The following is an 18,336-nucleotide window of genomic DNA, read 5'->3' as shown; positions in this document are numbered from 1 at the left end:
GGTATATAGACAACCTTTAAGAGCGCTTTTTACTCAAAAGCGCTGCTAAAGGTTGTCAATAGAGAGCGCTTTTTAGTAAAAAGCGCTCTTAAAGGTTGTCTATATACCACCTTTAGCAGCGCTTTTTACTAAAAAGCGCTCTCTATTGACAACCTTTAGCAGCGCTTTTTAGTAAACAAAAAGCGCTGCTAAAACCTATAGCAGCGCCACCTACGGCAGCGCTTTTAAGCGCTTTTAAAGGCCAAAAAAAGCGCTCTCATAGGTCTTTTTTGGCGTAGTGGATGCAACTTCTTCTGCTATTGTACTTGAGACAACTATTAGAGATTTACAAAGTGGTAACTAAAGTCGAGGAAAATTTATGAGTATCAAAACTGTAGCGGGGTATTCGTTACCTTATGATTTATTGACTAAATCAAAAGTAAACATACAATTCGAGTCGCCACCGCACTTTTGTTTGTCCAAAGGAAAGGCTAAAAAGCAAACAAAAGCCAAGTAAGAAGTTTTATCAAATCAAAAACTAATAAAAATGTCAGAGATCTGGGTAAGGGGGTTGGTTATGAAATGGGAAGGTTTTAAGCACCCAAAACATCCTTAGTACTCTAAGGGAGCCCTTTTTGCAAATGTGTATTGTAGGTTGGTATTTGTGAAAATATTTTGTGCAAACAAGATTGGGGGGATGAGAAAAAGAATGTACATATTTACAATTTTGTTGGATCAAAACCTACGTACCATCACAAAGGTAGGATCAAAACCTCGTAGTTCGGGGTAAAAATCTCAAAGATTGGTGAATTAATTTGTCAAAAGCCTTAAGGTCTTTTGTTATCAAAGGGAGAAAACTCAACCTAAACCAACAATCCACCATGTGAGGAGAGCTTCAACATACTAGTGAGGGATCCATCCTATAATAAGTATGGAAGACTTACAGTCCAATCACTAAGGATAAGGTGAGGTTTACATCAACCACTATGATAACTCAAACCTATGGCTAATGTTTATGCAAAAAAGTTTTAACAAAGGTGGTCATTGGAACCACAAAAACAACTTGAAGTGAGTTGTATTTACAAGTTAGAAGTATTCATAAAATGAGGTCAAAGTTGACTTAAGATTCATTCAAAATAAGTATTAATGTAAAGAGTTTGAAAAATCAAAGGCATAAGGCCTAGGTTTCTAATTTGAAACAAAGTCAAAGTTTGCACATAAATGAGTTTGGCTTGGGTTAGAGTGAGGAGAAGAAGAGAAGGGCTAATCCTAAACATGCAAAGATAAGAGAAGGGCTCCCATTAAGATAACTTGAGTTGCCCATATCGCAAGAATGCTCTGTGCGTGGACAAGGCTTGGGTTACCCAAGTAGTCAAGTCCACCCTCACTAAAGATTTGTGATCCTGCCTTGAACCACACTGCCTCGCCGAATTTGACACCGTTGCGAGCCAAGAGCTCAGGGAAGACGCACCCCAAGGCTCCCAACATAGCCCACCTGCTATGAATGACCTCTAGTTCACGATTTTTGGAAAAGGTCTCCGGATCAGCGGAAAGTCCAGCAGTGTCCCAACCGTAGTCATCGGGGAATTCACCGGTGAGGTATGATGGAGCTTCACCGGAAAATGGACCCAAGTATTTGGCACGATCTGGTCCATACCATGGACTAGTAGAAGAAACCTTCTTTTTGACTGTTTTTCTCATTGAAACTCTTCCCACCCCAAAGTCCTGAGTGGATGGGGAAAGCTTAATTGCCTTATTTAAAGGGTTGAAAGAGCTTGATGGAGTTGTGTGGGGTTGATTTAGCATTGATATAACTGTGATGTTTCAAGGTTTTCCAGAAAAGAAAAAAAATAGAAAAAAGAATAAGAAAAGAAAGAAGGAATAAAACTCTTGTCCTTATTGTATTTCTTCTGAAAGAAAGAAAAAAACGTAAATAAAAATAAAAAGAGAAAAGAGAAGAGAAAATGCAAAAGTGTTGTTTGAAGGTGAATGGAATATTTTTAGTTCAACTCTCGCAGCTCTTTTCAATTTTCTTTTGACACTTTGAATTTTAACCTAATAGCCCCTTAGGATTTATCTCACCCGGCTCCTGCCAAGTTACAACCGAATAAAAGAATTTTTTATCTTTGTGTGCATGTAATTCAATTACGGATGTTAGAGTCTTTTCAAGCTTATGGTAGTACTAACTTTCATGTTGTGCTTTGAGTGTAAAACGTTAACCTAAACACTTGAGAGTTGAGGGAAATTTTATCCTATGAGGATTTTTCTATTTATCTTCTTTGACTGTTAACCTAAACACCATGATGCACTATTTGGTAAACTGTTCTTTATCTTCTTTGAGTGTCAGAAAAAGTTTCTCACTAACTCCATATTCTTGAAACTTAGAATTAGAATTTTGCTTGCACTTTGTATCCTGAGAACCTTTGGAATTGCATATTTTGGTTGTTCTTGTTTTTTTTTCATTTTGAATTTCTAGTTTTGCTTGGAGTGCAAAAGTTCAAGTGTGGAGAAATTTGATCAGTGCATTTTGATGCAACTTCTTCTGCTATTGTACTTGAGACAACTATTAGAGATTTACAAAGTGGTAACTAAAGTCGAGGAAAATTTATGAGTATCAAAACTGTAGCGGGGTATTCGTTACCTTATGATTTATTGACTAAATCAAAAGTAAGCATACAATTCGAGTCGCCACCGCACTTTTGTTTGTCCAAAGGAAAGGCTAAAAAGCAAACAAAAGCCAAGTAAGAAGTTTTATCAAATCAAAAACTAATAAAAATGTCAGAGATCTGGGTAAGGGGGTTGGTTATGAAATGGGAAGGTTTTAAGCACCCAAAACATCCTTAGTACTCTAAGGGAGCCCTTTTTGCAAATGTGTATTGTAGGTTGGTATTTGTGAAAATATTTTGTGCAAACAAGATTGGGGGGATGAGAAAAAGAATGTACATATTTACAATTTTGTTGGATCAAAACCTACGTACCATCACAAAGGTAGGATCAAAACCTCGTAGTTCGGGGTAAAAATCTCAAAGATTGGTGAATTAATTTGTCAAAAGCCTTAAGGTCTTTTGTTATCAAAGGGAGAAAACTCAACCTAAACCAACAATCCACCATGTGAGGAGAGCTTCAACATACTAGTGAGGGATCCATCCTATAATAAGTATGGAAGACTTACAGTCCAATCACTAAGGATAAGGTGAGGTTTACATCAACCACTATGATAACTCAAACCTATGGCTAATGTTTATGCAAAAAAGTTTTAACAAAGGTGGTCATTGGAACCACAAAAACAACTTGAAGTGAGTTGTATTTATAAGTTAGAAGTATTCATAAAATGAGGTCAAAGTTGACTTAAGATTCATTCAAAATAAGTGTTAATGTAAAGAGTTTGAAAAATCAAAGGCATAAGGCCTAGGTTTCTAATTTGAAACAAAGTCAAAGTTTGCACATAAATGAGTTTGGCTTGGGTTAGAGTGAGGAGAAGAAGAGAAGGGCTAATCCTAAACATGCAAAGATAAGAGAAGAGATAAAACCCTTGGAGTTCCTTTTCTTGAGATCATAAAGATGATTCAATATGCTCATTTCCTTTAGACTTAGCAAGCAACAAGCAATCAAAACAAATATTATATTCAAGCTCCTAGGATCTCCATTTGGCTTGTCTCTCTTAACTTGGATACTCATGACAATGGTCTTTCTTACTATCTCAAGTTTGGAATCCCTATCACACAAGAGCAAACATCAAAAAGTTCACAATACAATAAGAGAAATGGACAAAGAATGAGTTTAGATTAGGGGTCTTTTGAAGTCAACTTTAAGATTTAGCATTCTAAAGGCATGAGGCCTAGTTGCTCTTCAACAAGTTTAGCATTCTAAAGGCATGAGGTCTAGTTGCTCTTGAACTCCTTTAAGCATAGGTGAGGTCCTAATTCTAAGTCATTTCTCCTTTTTTGCATTGGGTTCACACAAACAAAGACAAAACAAACACAAAGCAACAATATATTTATATACAATAATGAGCTCAAATGAGCAAAAGGAAAATGGCATAAACATAAAATATGAGCTCAAGTGAGCAAAGTGAAAAGGCAATATGAATAAATGAGCAAGAAAGTAAATTGCATTAAAGTAAATTGCAAGAAATTAAATGCTTGAATTAGAGTTAGTAGTTAATGGTTAATGTTAGTGTGTCATAAGAAAATTTAGCGCTATGTTAAGCAATCGTAAGTGGACTGATGTAGTAGTCACACCTATCTGAGGCTGGTCAATAAAACTATAGGCAAATAAACACAAGTTAGAGATCATGACTAGTAAGCCAAGCTCCTACAAATTGCCATGCCAAAAGAAAAGAGAAAGGCCTTGTATGGATTTTAGGTTCTTTGCTTGACCAAGAAGCAACCTATCTTGGACACAAAGCAACTCACTTGATCTTTGATCAAGTTGAGTTTGATTTGGATCAAAGAAGGTTAAGCCTCTCATATGTCAAGACTAAACACAAATCATTAACTCATTGGCCAAAATAAAAGAAGAAGTGAGGTGAAGATGAAATGAACAAAATGAGAATTCAAATGACATAATAAAAACATAATGATCAAATGTGAATCAAATCATCATCAACCAATGTAAAACAGAAGAGAAATGAATATTAGAAGTTAACAAAGTCAAACATATTTTTTGGTATTTTTGGAATTAAAATAAAACATAAAATAAAATGAATAAAATATGGTCAAACCTCAAATTCAATTCAAATCAACTTGGATAAGTCCAATTGAATCGTCATAGGTCTAACATGGTCAAACAAAGTTTGACAAATTTTCTCAATAATTTTTGAAAACATAAACTATTTAAAATCAATTAAAAATAATAAAATATAACACAAATGAATTAAAATCTCAAATCAATTAAGAAATTGATGAGAATATTTTTCATAGACTTATCATGATCCATGTGTTAAGAAAATATTTTTGGAATTTTTGGATATCAAAAAGTATTTAAAATGAATTAAAAAACTATTAAAAACAAAATAATTCACAAAAAATATTAAATGAAGTCACAAAAATAATTAAAAATCAGATTAAGAAACTAGATTTTTCAAGAAAAATTTTAGTGTTTGTCTCATATTTTTGTGACCTCAATTAAAATAGTTATGAATTTTTGAAATAAAAAGGAATAAAAGAAAATAAAACAGAAAATAGAAAATAAGGAAAATCAACAGCGCTTGGATAGGATTCATTAAATGACGTGGACACATCCAATGGCTCAAAGGCGTTGGAGTACCATAGTCATGAGTCAAGCGCGAAACACACTCATTTAAAACAAGTCAGCCAAAGCAATGGATAAGATTAGATCGTGTGAGCCTCATCCAAGGGCCTAGGTTCAACCACGTGGGGATGGTGGTGGAAACCACCATCTTCTCCGGTGGACCAACCAATTCCGGCCACCAGTTGCAGGTTTTTGAACCTCAACCAAAATGCACGAGCCAAGTACCAAAATGAAGCTGGAGTGATGTACATCACCCCTGTAACCTTGGATTGTCCTTAAGATTTCTATCAAGTGAGAAATCTGAGCTTGAAGTTTAAGGTGTGCAAACTGAAATGCTTCAAAACATGAAATCAAGACCACCACTGGCCTGTCTCTTGCTCGAGGACTTCAGAAAACAGTTTGAACACAAGCAATTCACATTGTATGATGAGATTTAGGTCAAAACAGTTTGATGATATACCTTTGAAGAACAGCTTTGTGCAGCACGATCTACTCAAACTCTTGCTTCCAATTTGATTAGGAGATGATGAGGATGCAAGGCTTAGGAATTGAAACTTGAAGATCAACTGATTGTGTTGAAATTCAAGTTTGAAATTGAGAAATAAAAATCAGAATTCCTTTGAGTATGGTTGCGTTTTGATTTCAGCAGAGCTTCAGATCACCATAAGGTTGAGATTTGAATAAGGGAGAGCATGTATTTATAGCTGAACCTGATGCCAAGGGAGGAAATACTCGTGTGCATGATCATTGGGTCCTCCATGCATGGGCCTGTACAGGCGCATGTGAGGCCCAAACTTGAGTGGAAATGCAAGCTGAGATCACACTAAGTTGAATTGGACGTGCAATTGGAACTGTAATGGCTTGTGCATGAAGATTCAATGTGAATTGCATAATTGGTCATAAATGTTCACCTCTTCGAAAGTCCCACATGGAAAATCTAAACATGGTGGTGCGAGTAATGGTTGGAAAGGTCTTGACATAAGGAACAAAAGCTATGTTGGGAAAAAATCCATTTGGAGTTTGGAAATTTGTGAAAACTGACCTTGAAGTTTGAGGTACAAAACATGTCTAGGTTTCCTTTTGAATTTTTTTCCAAAAGTGACCAACTTCAAGCCCTTTTGTTTCATTGATTCAAGGCTCAAATGAAAAATCCTTCAACATAAAAGTTGTAGATATTTTCAATATGATAAATGTGGACTTAAAGTTTGCATCATTTGGATTTTGTATGAGAAAGTTATGGGCACTTGAAGTTGGACATTTTTCATATTCAATGGTTTTGGTCCAAAGTGACCTATAATGTTTTCTATTATCACATGTGTTTCTTTTAGGATTATGAAATTTTGTCCAACATAACATTTGAATTAGACATCGTAATCTTTCCAATGCAATTGGTCTCACCTCAAAATAATGAAAAATGAGGAAGTTATGTCCTTGGGAAGTTGACCCAAAATTAGGGTTTCAGTCAAAATGACCTATAATGTTTTGAAATGAATGATGACCTTACAAGTTTCAAATGAATTTTTGATGAACATGAAAGTTGTTCATATGGTTCTTAAGAACATATTTTTTCTTAGGGTCATATTCATTTTACAAACACATCAAAAGTTAGGTCTCAGTGGATCTCAGATTAGTCAGATGATTTGACTGGTCAACTTCTCAAGGCCAAACCTCAGATCTTGATGAATGAATGATTGAGGATACTCACATAGGCTCATATATGCATAAAATAATGAATGAAAGAACTTCCCTTGATTTTATAATCATAGGTTGAGGTTGCTTCATGAGCAAGGCACAATCAATGCACAGTTGAATTAGGGTTTCCTTAGGAAACAATCCTCAAGCCCTTTGGGTTATCTTGATCAAAATGGAAAATTGAGATACTTGGGAGACATATATGATGATTGATATCTTTGTGGAACATTGTCATGCTTGCTTTCATATTCATCTAGCCACTTCATTGAGCATAGGAGCCTCCTAGGAACAAGGGATCTCATGATTGCTTGAGCTTTAAAACAAAAGAGGTTAGTGACATATTTTTGTGCTTTTGGTTAGTAAACAAAATAAGAAAAGCAATAATATACAATTCAAGCATGCTTGGTGGTCTCAAACCAACTCACACAAGTCCTAACCCTAGGGTTAAGGAGCCAAACAAGCTATGATCCTTGAGGCAATGTATAGAGCAACGATATGATGCCATGAGGGATCTTAGGGTCAAAATTAGGGTCTTACAAAAGTCAATTCCATCTGAAGTGAAATTTATGAGTAGCTTTGGTATTAGACTACTGATACATCATACAAGAAATCAAGTGAGTATGAATTTTCCACGGTCTCATCTCACAACATATGTACATTATAGTCACTATTAGAATTAATTCATAAGAGAAAGGAAAAGTATAACAAGAGAAAAATTCAATGTTATTGTTGTAAGAAGTTTGGCCACTTTGTTGTAGATCGCTGGTCAAACAAGGTGAGGAAATCAAAAGAAGCGAATATATCCAAAAGTTATGATGATGAACATGTGTTATTAATGGCTTCTGATTCTGATAGTGAGTCTCTAGAAGACTGGTGGTATATGGACACTCGTTGATCAAACCATCTTACTGGAAATAAGAAATGGTTGGTTGATTTTGACTCTGGGAAGAGACCAAGATCATATGCGTTGATGATAAGTATCTGAATGCTGAAGGAATGAAGAATGTTAGAGTGATTATGAATAATGGCAAATATGTGTTAATTCAAAACGTCTGGTATGTTCCTGGCATGAAGAGCAATCTGATGAGTGTGGGTCGAAAAAGGATTCTCACTTACCATGAAGGACAATCTTTTGAAGTTGTATGACTGTAATTAGAAGCTAATTATGGACTCAGAACAGGGAAGGAATAGAACATTCAAGGTGAATGTCAAACCTGCAGACTTTGAATGCCTTAGTGCAACAAGTGTTGTGAAGGAAAGTGAGTTGTGGCACAAAAGATTTGGTCATTTGAACTTCAGAAGCTTATGACATTTGAATTCAAAGAAACTGGTATGTAGAATTCATGCAATTAAGAAACCAGAAAATTCATGCAATGTGTGCATGAGAGGGAAGCAACCAAGACTTCCATTTGCATCAGAAGTAGCTCCAGGAGAAAAATATGCTTTGGGAGTAGTACATTTTGATATGTGTGGACCATTTCCAGAACCTTCACTAGGAGGGAATAAATACTTTATGTCATTTGTTGATGAGTTCACAAGGATGACATGGGTATCCCTTATAAATTTCAAACACGAGGTGTTTGCTGAATTTAACAAATTCAGAATCAAGGCTGAGAAACAGAGTGGTCAGACTCTGAAGATTCTCAGAACTGATGGTGGAGGAGAGTATAAATCTATAGAGTTCAAGAAGTTATGTGAGGAGAATGGAATTGTGCATGAGGTGACAACTCTATATACTCATCAACACGATGGCTTGCTGAAAGGAGAAACCGAACTTTGCTTGATATGACAAGGAGCATGCTAAAGGAAAAGAAGCTTCCTAACACTTTGTGGGGAGAAGTTGTTGCCACTGCAGCATATATGCTCAACAGGTGTCCAACTAAGAAGCTGAAGGAAATTTTTCCTTTTGAAAGGTGGACTGGAGATAAGAAAAGTGTGAGTCATTTCAGAGTATTTGGTTTTGTCTGTTATAAACACGTTCCAGATGCTACTAGAAAGAAGTTGGATAATAGAAGCAAGGTGATATTACTGGCGGGGCATCACAGTACAAGTGCTTATAAGCTTTATTTTCCATTTACTAATAAGGTTGAAGTCAACAGAGATGTTGTTGTGAAAGAGTTAGGAGTATGGGATTGGAGCAATTCTCAATCCAACTTTGGTGCAAAGTTAACTTCTGAAGATATTGATTCTGATTTTGAAGATGAGTTAGAGCCTGAAAATGATTCTGAGAGTGAGTCAGAATCAGAAGGAGAGATTGATTATAAGGAAGAATCTGATTATGATCCAGATTCTAATGGTGATTCAAATTTTGGTGGTAGTCTAGATTCTAGGAATATTCCAGATTCTGAAGGTGGTCATGCTTATGAAATCGGTACTTCTGGAGTTCCAACATCTGATATTGTTCCAGAATCAGAAGGTTCTGAACAAGTTCAGAGGCCACAAAGAATCAGAAACATTTCGAGAAAGTTTGCAGAGTTTGACATGTTATAAGATACTGAAGTGGATTTTGAAGGAGAAGTTATTCAGTGTGCCATGTTAGTAGACTCTGAACCCGTGAGTATGAAAGAAGCTCTCAAGCATAAAATCTAGATGAAGGCCATGAAAGAAGAACTTGATGCCATAAAGAGAAATAAGACTTGGAAGTTGACAGAACTTCCAAAGAACAAGAAAGCCATCAGTGTGAGATGTGTTTATAAGGTGAAGCTAAAGCTAGATGGATCAATTGGAAAACACAAAGTAAGGTTAGTTATGAAAGATTTTGTGCAGAAACCTAGGTTAGATTACTTTGAAGTGTTTGCGCCTGTAGCAAGACATGAAACAATCAGGCTGGTGATTGCGATAGTTGCTAACAGGAATTGGCTTTTGATGCATTTAGACGTGAAATCTGCATTTCTGAACGGTCCATTAGAAGAATAGGTTTATGTGTCACAAACTCCTAGATTTGATAAAAAGAATCAGGAAGGGATGGTGTACAGATTACGCAAAGCTTTGTATGGGCTGAAGCAAGCCCTTAGAGCTTGAAATCTGAAAAATTGATTCATTTTTCAAGAAGCATGGATTTCAGAAATGTGAGATGGAGTATGGTGTCTATACTCAACATACTTCTAAAGGCAATATGATTCTAGTGTGTCTGTATGTTAATGACATATTGCTAACAGGAAGTTGTGAACATGAGTTAGTTAAGTTAAAGAAGGAGCTGATGAATGAATTTGAGATAACTGATATAGGAAATATGCTTTATTTTCTAGGGATGGAGATTATGTACTCTGAGAAAGGCATAATTTTATATCAGCTGAAATATGAACTTGAGCTTCTGAAGAGATTTGAGCTGCTGAATTGTAAAGTTGTTGTCACACCTGCTGATACAAATCCGAAATTTGATTATGATTCTGATGGTGATGATGTATATGCGACAATGTTCAAGCAGCTGGTAGGCTCTCTAAGGTATTTGTGTAATATCAGACCTGATATTTGCTATGCAGTTGGAATGTAAATAGGTTTATGAGTAAACCGAAGTGACCTCATTACCAAGTTGCTGTCAGAATTCTGAGGTATATAAAGGGGACTCTGAAGTATGAAGTTTTGTTCCCTTATGGTGCTGAAACTGACTCAGAACTTGTGAGTTACTCAGATTCTGATTGGTGTGGAGACAGAGTTGACAGAAGAAATACTTCTGGATACTTGATTAAGTTTATGGAAAGTCCTACTTCTTGGTGTTACAAGAAGTAACCAGTTGTTTCTTTATCAATCTGTGAAGAAGAATATATTGCAAGTGTTGTGATTGCATGTCAAGCTGTGTGGCTTCTAAACTTACTACTGGATCTGAAGGTCAAAGTAAACAAGTCTCTGAAGTTCACAACTAATAATATAGAAGATACATCAAGTACCTTACCAAACACACATATATTACCAATGTTACCTAACCATACTTATGAGTATCCCATAATTTATTTTAATTACATCAGCCAAATTTATCCAATTGTACCATCATAAATCAAAACAAGCCAACAAGAGAAAAACATATGACTTCTTACCTTTCAAATTATGTATTTAATTCTTTAACTGATTTAGCAAACACAAACTTCTCAGGTATGTTTTATCCTGTCAATTCTTATCTTTTTTTGACACATTTATCACACACACACATAATGCATATATTGTATCTATCACACAAAATATTAAACCTAAATCTTATGTTGAAGTATATAAGTATGAGCATTGGTTAAGTGCTCTAAATTCTGGACTAGATGTCGTTGCTAAAAATGGCACATGGAAATTTGTTGATCTCTCACCATGTGTCAAACATGTTGGTAGGATATGATTCTATAAGATAAAACATAAGGTATATGGTAACATTTAGAAGTACAAATCTAGATTAGTTTCCAAAGGTTACAACTAAGTAGAGCGATTATATTTATTTGACATAGTCTCACATGTTACAAAGTTGTCAACAATGAGAGTTATCCTGAAAATTGTGTTAGTTAAATGTTAACGATTCATTTCTCCATGGAGAATTGCAAGATTAAGTTTACATGGTCGCACATGAAGGTGCATATGTACCAAATTTAACCTAGTATGCAAGTTACTCCAAATTCTATATAGCCTCAAAATGGTATGAGAAATTGACTTTTCCATTAATTCAACAAGGTTACACACAATCATCTTCAGACTATTCTATATATATATATATATATATATATATATATATATATATATATATATATATATATATATATATATATATATATATATATATATATATATATATATATATATATATATACACATACACGCGTGCGTGTGCGTGTGTTAAGTAGCTGAAAATCAATTAAGTCAATAATAATTGATTTTCAGTTAGGAGTTACTTATTTTGTAAGCTTTGTATAAATAGTTTTGACCCATGGAAGAAGTCTTGAATGTATAAGTTTTCTGTCATATCAGTTTCATTGTTAATATTCCTATTTAACAGAGGTTATAATTAAGATTTTGTTCTCCAAACTCATCATGACTGTCCATTTATGCTATAAATCAAGATTTTGCACGTCAATAATATAAAATAAAAATAAGAATTTCGTGTAATAATTTTTTAAATTTTGAAAAAAAAACCATTCCAACCCCTAAAATCGCAATAGCCAATTTTCACTGATTTTTCTAGCTTTTGCTTGATTTCTCACTTTTTAGTCGGTTCTTTTTTGCCAGGTCCGATAAAACACTCTCGAATTGACTTATATCCCAAAACTACACAAACTGCTTCTACAAAGCTTAAAACATATCCATAAATAGATCCATTTAAAGTAATTTGTTTTTGAAGATGGTTCTTCATATTGACCTATTTTCATATCATGCATAATCTTTGATGATGTAGTGGTTCTGGCCTTAAAAAAATCAACAATTTTCTTTTGGGAGAAAATAATTATGACTGATATTTTATTATTAAATGGTATCCCATTTATTATCATGCATTTTTAAACTTGACCCATAATTACTACAAACATATAAGTAACGTAAGTAAATATATATATATATATATATATATATATATATATATATATATATATATATATATATATATATATATATATATATATATATATATATATTGGGTGAGAATATGTATATAAAGAGGTTTAGAAAGGGAGTTCAATAAAATATTTTAGGTCCTATAAACAAAATCAGAGATTTTAAGAAATGCAAAAAAACACAAAAACAAGAGAGCTTGGAAGCATCTCAATGAATTGCATCAAATAAAATAATACAAGATGTTACTAAGTGTTTGATTGCTTCTAATGCAAGTCAATCACAAGACAACCAAAACCGCTTTAAACAAAGCAATTTAAAAACTCTTCACAGAGATATTCTATCAAGTCATAATTGGATTCATGATAATTAAAAGATTGATACACCATATACATAAGCGTATACATTAAATCTTTATAAACATAGTCTAACTTATGTGGCATACAATCAATGCAATTAAGCAATAATGCAATAGTGAAATTAATGGATGTTAGTAAGTTAAATGAGATAAGGGAAGAAGAAAAGATACACAGAGAAATATAGTGGTTCGGCGTTTATCATCGCTTTGCCTACTCCACTCTTCAATGGTTTTAATTAACCATTGGAAAATAATCACAATCTTCCACTATTTTGATAAGTTTGATACAAGCATTTTAGTTACAACGAACTATCACACGATTATTTCCTCTGTTGATGCAGACACTCAAACTGATAACAAAAAAAATATCTAAAATATCTTAACCCAATAACCTAATAATTATCCATAATAACCAATCCAAGTATTCATATGTGGCGATCATTTTGATCCCACTGATTTCTTGTATGAGAAATTTCCATTAACTGATCGTATATTGGACAACCCTCAACTTTGTCTACGATCTATCTTTCTCCAACGCCACCAAAAAAGGACAACTTTCAAATTCGTCTTACAGACGGTTGATACTTGATCTCGCCAAAGTCTTCCTTGGAGTATATTGAAATTATCCCCTTGATAAACAATAGTAAAGACCAAACTGCATTCAATAAATGATACATGTACCTGTTACAAACATCAAACTTCACACAAAAGTATTAGATACCCTAATGTACCGCTAGTATCGTTTGAAAGTCTATCTTTAGAGATGAAGGTCCTAAACAATGGAAAAAGACTAAGAATGAAGATGATGAACAATGCCAGAATATCTATAAAAAAAATCTAAAAACACAAGATGTTAGTCTATAAGCAATGTTTTGTGAGCAAATCTGAACGTTATTTATGTTTGATTCCAGAGGTTATTACAAAGACCTGTTCCAGAAAACTTATTGAGTAACATGTCTTGAAGATGTTGTGTGATATATGGGCGCACGTTTTGCATAGATTGCATCATATGATTATGAATTGATTCTCATACGATCAAGAGATTACTTTTGGAAGAATTTTGTTAATCCAAATCAGTTTGAAAAAATATTTGGATATGGTTTAAATAAGGAGATTTGATTTGATTTGATTTGCATTGAAGAAAAGATTTAATTGTATCTGTTTTGAAGGAAGATTTGGTTCAGTCTTATTCAATCTAAGATTTGCTGAAATTGATCTAAAAAGATGAAGTTTTAATTATACAATTTTTTCATGAAGATATTTTATTTGATTTATTTTAATTACAAGATTTGTATTTTCACTTAATGAGAAAATCTTAAAGCTCTATTAAAGATGATTTAAAGTGTGATTCAATTTTGGCCAGAGTTTTACTTGAGATGTTGGAATTGTGATTTATATCAAGTAAAGATTTAAATTGATTTGTTCAAGATTCATAATTGTGTTACGTGGACAAATGTCAGCCCAAAATTTTCAACATGTGTGCAACAACCTTTGTCCGCAGACCATGATTGTTGTTGTTTCTGAGCAAAAATTCTAGTTATTTTTCGATCAGAATTGTTGCTATCTTTTAGCAATGTGTTAATTAGATTTGTTTGGCAGATTGAATAAGATTAAATCTAATTATTTGGAGATTTAAATTTGAATCAAATCAAATCTTTTTGTTGGAGGACTTTTAAAAACAAATCAAAAACAAAATCCTCTATAAATCTGTATGTGATCAAATCTTATGCCCATTGGAGAAAAGCCCAGAAGTTGCCTTGCTATTTAAAGAAACTCAAACTTAATGTTTTAAGGGATTGCAAGTGTTGAAGAATCTTTGTGTTAGGGTTTCTATTTTGATTCTTTTGTTTGTGTTGTTGTTTGTTCACCACTTTAGCGCTTGCATTCATATCCAAAGGCATAAAGATTAGTTTGATAATTGAGTTATAATTCAAACAATCAATATTCTCATTATTATATGGATCACCAGGGTTACCGATTGAGAGAAAGTGAGAGATGTCTCATATTTAGGGGAAGTCCTAAATAGAAATGCACATGAAGAATTAAGAAGATGGGCATTGAACAAGGGTTGTTCATCTCAGACACGTTGTACTAATTCTATTGAGAGTGAATTTTCTTTCTTGGGTTGGAAGCACCACAAAAGTAGGTGACGTTGCACCAAATTGAGTTAGCAATTCTCTTGTGTTCTTTATTTGCTTTATGATTTAGAATCTTGTTTTATATTATCTGTCAAACCGAGTATAAGATGTTGAACACATTGGCTTAGACACATGGTCCAACATCTGTCCCTGCATAGAATAGAATTTCAATAGACATCAGAGCAGGCACCATGTTCTATTTGGGTGTGTTCTAGATTCTTATTTTGTTCAAGATGGAGAATTTTAAAGAAGGAGTAGAAGTTCACCGACCAAAGAGTCTGTATGGTATTAAGAATCCTCCAAAAAAAAAAATAGAGCTGAAGACAAACTTATGAAGATTGTGAAGACCAAATATATTATGATACTGAAGAAAGTCTCAGGCTTGCTAAGATCTTTAGTAAAGTCATGAGAAATCTAAATATGAGATCTGGGATTAATGTCTCTATAAATGTTTGAGATAATCAGCAACACAATCTCAAGAGGTGTAAATTTCAGCGTAAAGGAATAGGTGATGAAAACTCAACTGGATCAATGTCTTAAACGCAAAGATTTTGGACATATTCAAGCTAAATGCTCAAGTTTTCCAAGGAAACAAAGAAGAATCTACAATGTCAATAATGATGAGGAAGGTGAATCTAATCAAGCAAACAATGTTATGCCCTTCAAAGACATGAAAACTGTTATACATACTGGTGAGACATCAAATTCAAAGAATATATGTGGTATTCCTATTTAGAAAACTGAATGCACAATGTCAAGTAACATGTCTCAATATCATGTCACACATGATTACCATGTGCATTAATTTTGTCTCCTCTAATCCATTGTACTGATGTAAATTGTACGGAAGACAACTACATCATCAACATGTGAATCCTAAGTGGAATAATAAGTCTCATAGGCATCGTCAACAAGTTTCTAAATTATCACTTATGAACTTTATGAGACACATACAAGGAGAGTGTACTGGTTCCGAAATCTCAAATTTAAATCTCGATATATATAAATAAATTTTGCATTAAAGTTAATATAGAGTTTTGTTATGACTTTAAACAAAGCAACCCCAAATACTAGAACTTGGAAGAAAAAAAATTATTTGAATGTTACATTATTTAACTTTTATTTAAAGAAGAAACTATTTATTAAATAAGAAGTAATAAATTATGAAGACTTATATGAGTCGGTTTTATTTTCATCTTACTATTTTAATTTTATAACATTGAATAACACTAGATTATCAATCATATATAAAAAAAACATCAAGTTAAAAAAAAATTATCTATCTTATCATTTTTATTTTTATTTTTAAAAAATAAAGTGAGGATTGGTCTGTTTAAGCTTTCAACATCCTTGTGTGCCTATTTTGTATTGCTTCCATAAACAGTATGTAGAATATGATAAAATGACTTAAAATTAGGATAAATACAGTATCTTTTATTCAATGAGCAGGAAAAGAAATATATTTTCTCTATGTAAAGTGAAGCAGCAACACACACCACAAATTAACTTGGAATGGGACCAATGTGCACTGTGGTCCCTCATCAACACATATTGATTTTCCTATCCATAAATCATAATTGGGCAACTCTTATTGGATGGAACAAGTATTTTATATCAGATATTGTGGATATTTGATATCTTTGGGAAATAAAAGAAAATAGCTTCTAAAGATTGTGTGGTTGGAGAAACAAAATGAAATGCTAGAAGCCAATAGAAACATAGACATAGATTTCATAAGATATGTACCATTCATTTTTCACAGTTGAAACCGCATATATAAATAACACTCATAACTCATCACATTCAATAACCATCCTCAACATTGCCAATACAAATATTCATTTGTTAACTCAGTAACCACCAAAATACTACAATGGCCGCTTCCACAATGTCTCTCTCTTCTTCATCATTGGTTGGGAAGGCAATCAAGCTTTCCCCATCCACTCAGGACTTTGGTGTGGGAAGAGTCACAATGAGAAAGACAGTCACAAAGAAGGTTTCTTCTGCTAGTCCATGGTATGGACCGGATCGTGCCAAATACTTGGGTCCATTCTCCGGTGAAGCTCCATCCTACCTCACCGGTGAATTCCCCGGTGACTACGGTTGGGACACTGCTGGACTTTCCGCTGATCCGGAGACCTTTTCCAAAAACCGTGAACTAGAGGTCATCCACAGCAGGTGGGCTATGTTGGGAGCCTTGGGATGCGTCTTCCCGGAGCTCTTGGCTCGCAACGGTGTCAAATTTGGCGAGGCAGTGTGGTTCAAGGCAGGATCACAAATCTTCAGTGAGGGTGGACTAGACTACTTGGGTAACCCAAGCCTTGTCCACGCACAGAGCATTCTTGCGATATGGGCGACTCAGGTTATCTTAATGGGAGCAGTGGAAGGTTACCGCATTGCCGGTGGACCTCTTGGTGAGGTGGTTGATCCATTGTACCCGGGTGGTAGCTTTGATCCATTAGGCCTTGCCGAAGATCCAGAAGCATTTGCAGAGTTGAAGGTGAAAGAACTGAAGAATGGTAGGTTAGCGATGTTCTCAATGTTTGGATTCTTCGTTCAAGCTATTGTAACAGGAAAAGGACCTATAGAAAATCTTGCTGACCACCTGGCTGATCCAGTTAACAACAATGCTTGGGCATATGCCACAAACTTTGCTCCTGGAAAGTGAGAGAAATAAACAATGATAAGTGACTAACTTTGTAAAATATATGGTGCATTAAGAGACTGAAATGAATGTTGTCATATCATGCAGGGTTGCATCTTTTCATTGCATATTCTAGATTTTGTTAATTATTTGTCTTAATCTTGGATATTTGAGGCAAGTATTTGACATTTACGAAATTGAGTACCTATTCCAATATAAAATTCAGAGCTTCATACCAGTGGTATTGGCACAGTGAATGAAGTCCAAACTTGTAAATCATTCCTGTAACATTCATTACATTAGAAAATTTGCATGAATAAGAACAGCTGAAGCGTAGGCAAATTTATGAGGTGTTACCATTTGAAAGACGATTTGACTTTAAATATAAAATTGACTGAAAGATTATGAATCAAAACTTGCATCACAAAACAACAAAGTTGTTAAGATAAAAAGGCTCACTCAGCCTAGTTTTTCACTGCAGTAATGACTAGTTAAGTTGACATGCATATACATCTATACATTTACAAAAGTTCAAATGTATTCAAATAATTAACTTGACAATTAGTATTGTGCAATCTAAAACTTATCAATCTAATCTTCAAATTACATTAAAAAATATTTATTTTTATTCTGAAAACGAATAAAACATATGTATTGGGGTGCGGTCGAAGATGTATATTCGAAAACATATGGCATTTTTGTATTTTCGGATAGTACTTAAGAAACATATATGATGCATTAAGAAATTTTCTTTT

At 34.0% G+C, this 18,336-nt stretch overlaps 2 protein-coding genes across 2 annotated transcripts; one reads left to right on the top strand and one right to left on the bottom strand.

Annotated features, from left to right (window-relative positions):
- Window positions 1-1,248: 1,248 nt before the first annotated feature.
- On the bottom strand, window positions 1,249-1,785 carry LOC127095812 (chlorophyll a-b binding protein 3, chloroplastic). Its single transcript, XM_051034449.1, has one exon. It carries the CDS (start codon window positions 1,783-1,785, stop codon window positions 1,249-1,251), a length of 537 nt encoding a protein of 178 aa, XP_050890406.1.
- Window positions 1,786-16,619: 14,834 nt separating this feature from the next.
- Window positions 16,620-17,709, top strand: LOC127122217 (chlorophyll a-b binding protein of LHCII type 1). The gene has a single exon (XM_051052594.1). The coding sequence runs from the start codon at window positions 16,811-16,813 to the stop codon at window positions 17,603-17,605; it is 795 nt and encodes a 264-aa protein (XP_050908551.1). The 5' UTR covers window positions 16,620-16,810; the 3' UTR covers window positions 17,606-17,709.
- Window positions 17,710-18,336: the final 627 nt, after the last annotated feature.

This window comes from Lathyrus oleraceus, chromosome 1 (assembly GCF_024323335.1).
Source record: "Lathyrus oleraceus cultivar Zhongwan6 chromosome 1, CAAS_Psat_ZW6_1.0, whole genome shotgun sequence".
In the NCBI taxonomy this organism is placed as follows: Eukaryota; Viridiplantae; Streptophyta; class Magnoliopsida; order Fabales; family Fabaceae; genus Lathyrus; species Lathyrus oleraceus.
The sequence above is the reverse complement of the archived record's forward strand: the minus strand, read 5'-3'. Positions and strand labels throughout refer to the sequence as shown.

Coding starts and splice junctions, on each gene's coding strand:
- LOC127095812 (XM_051034449.1), bottom strand. CDS start 1,785: ATGCTAAATCAACCCCACACAACTCCATCAAGCTCTTTCAACCCTTTA.
- LOC127122217 (XM_051052594.1), top strand. CDS start 16,811: ATGGCCGCTTCCACAATGTCTCTCTCTTCTTCATCATTGGTTGGGAAG.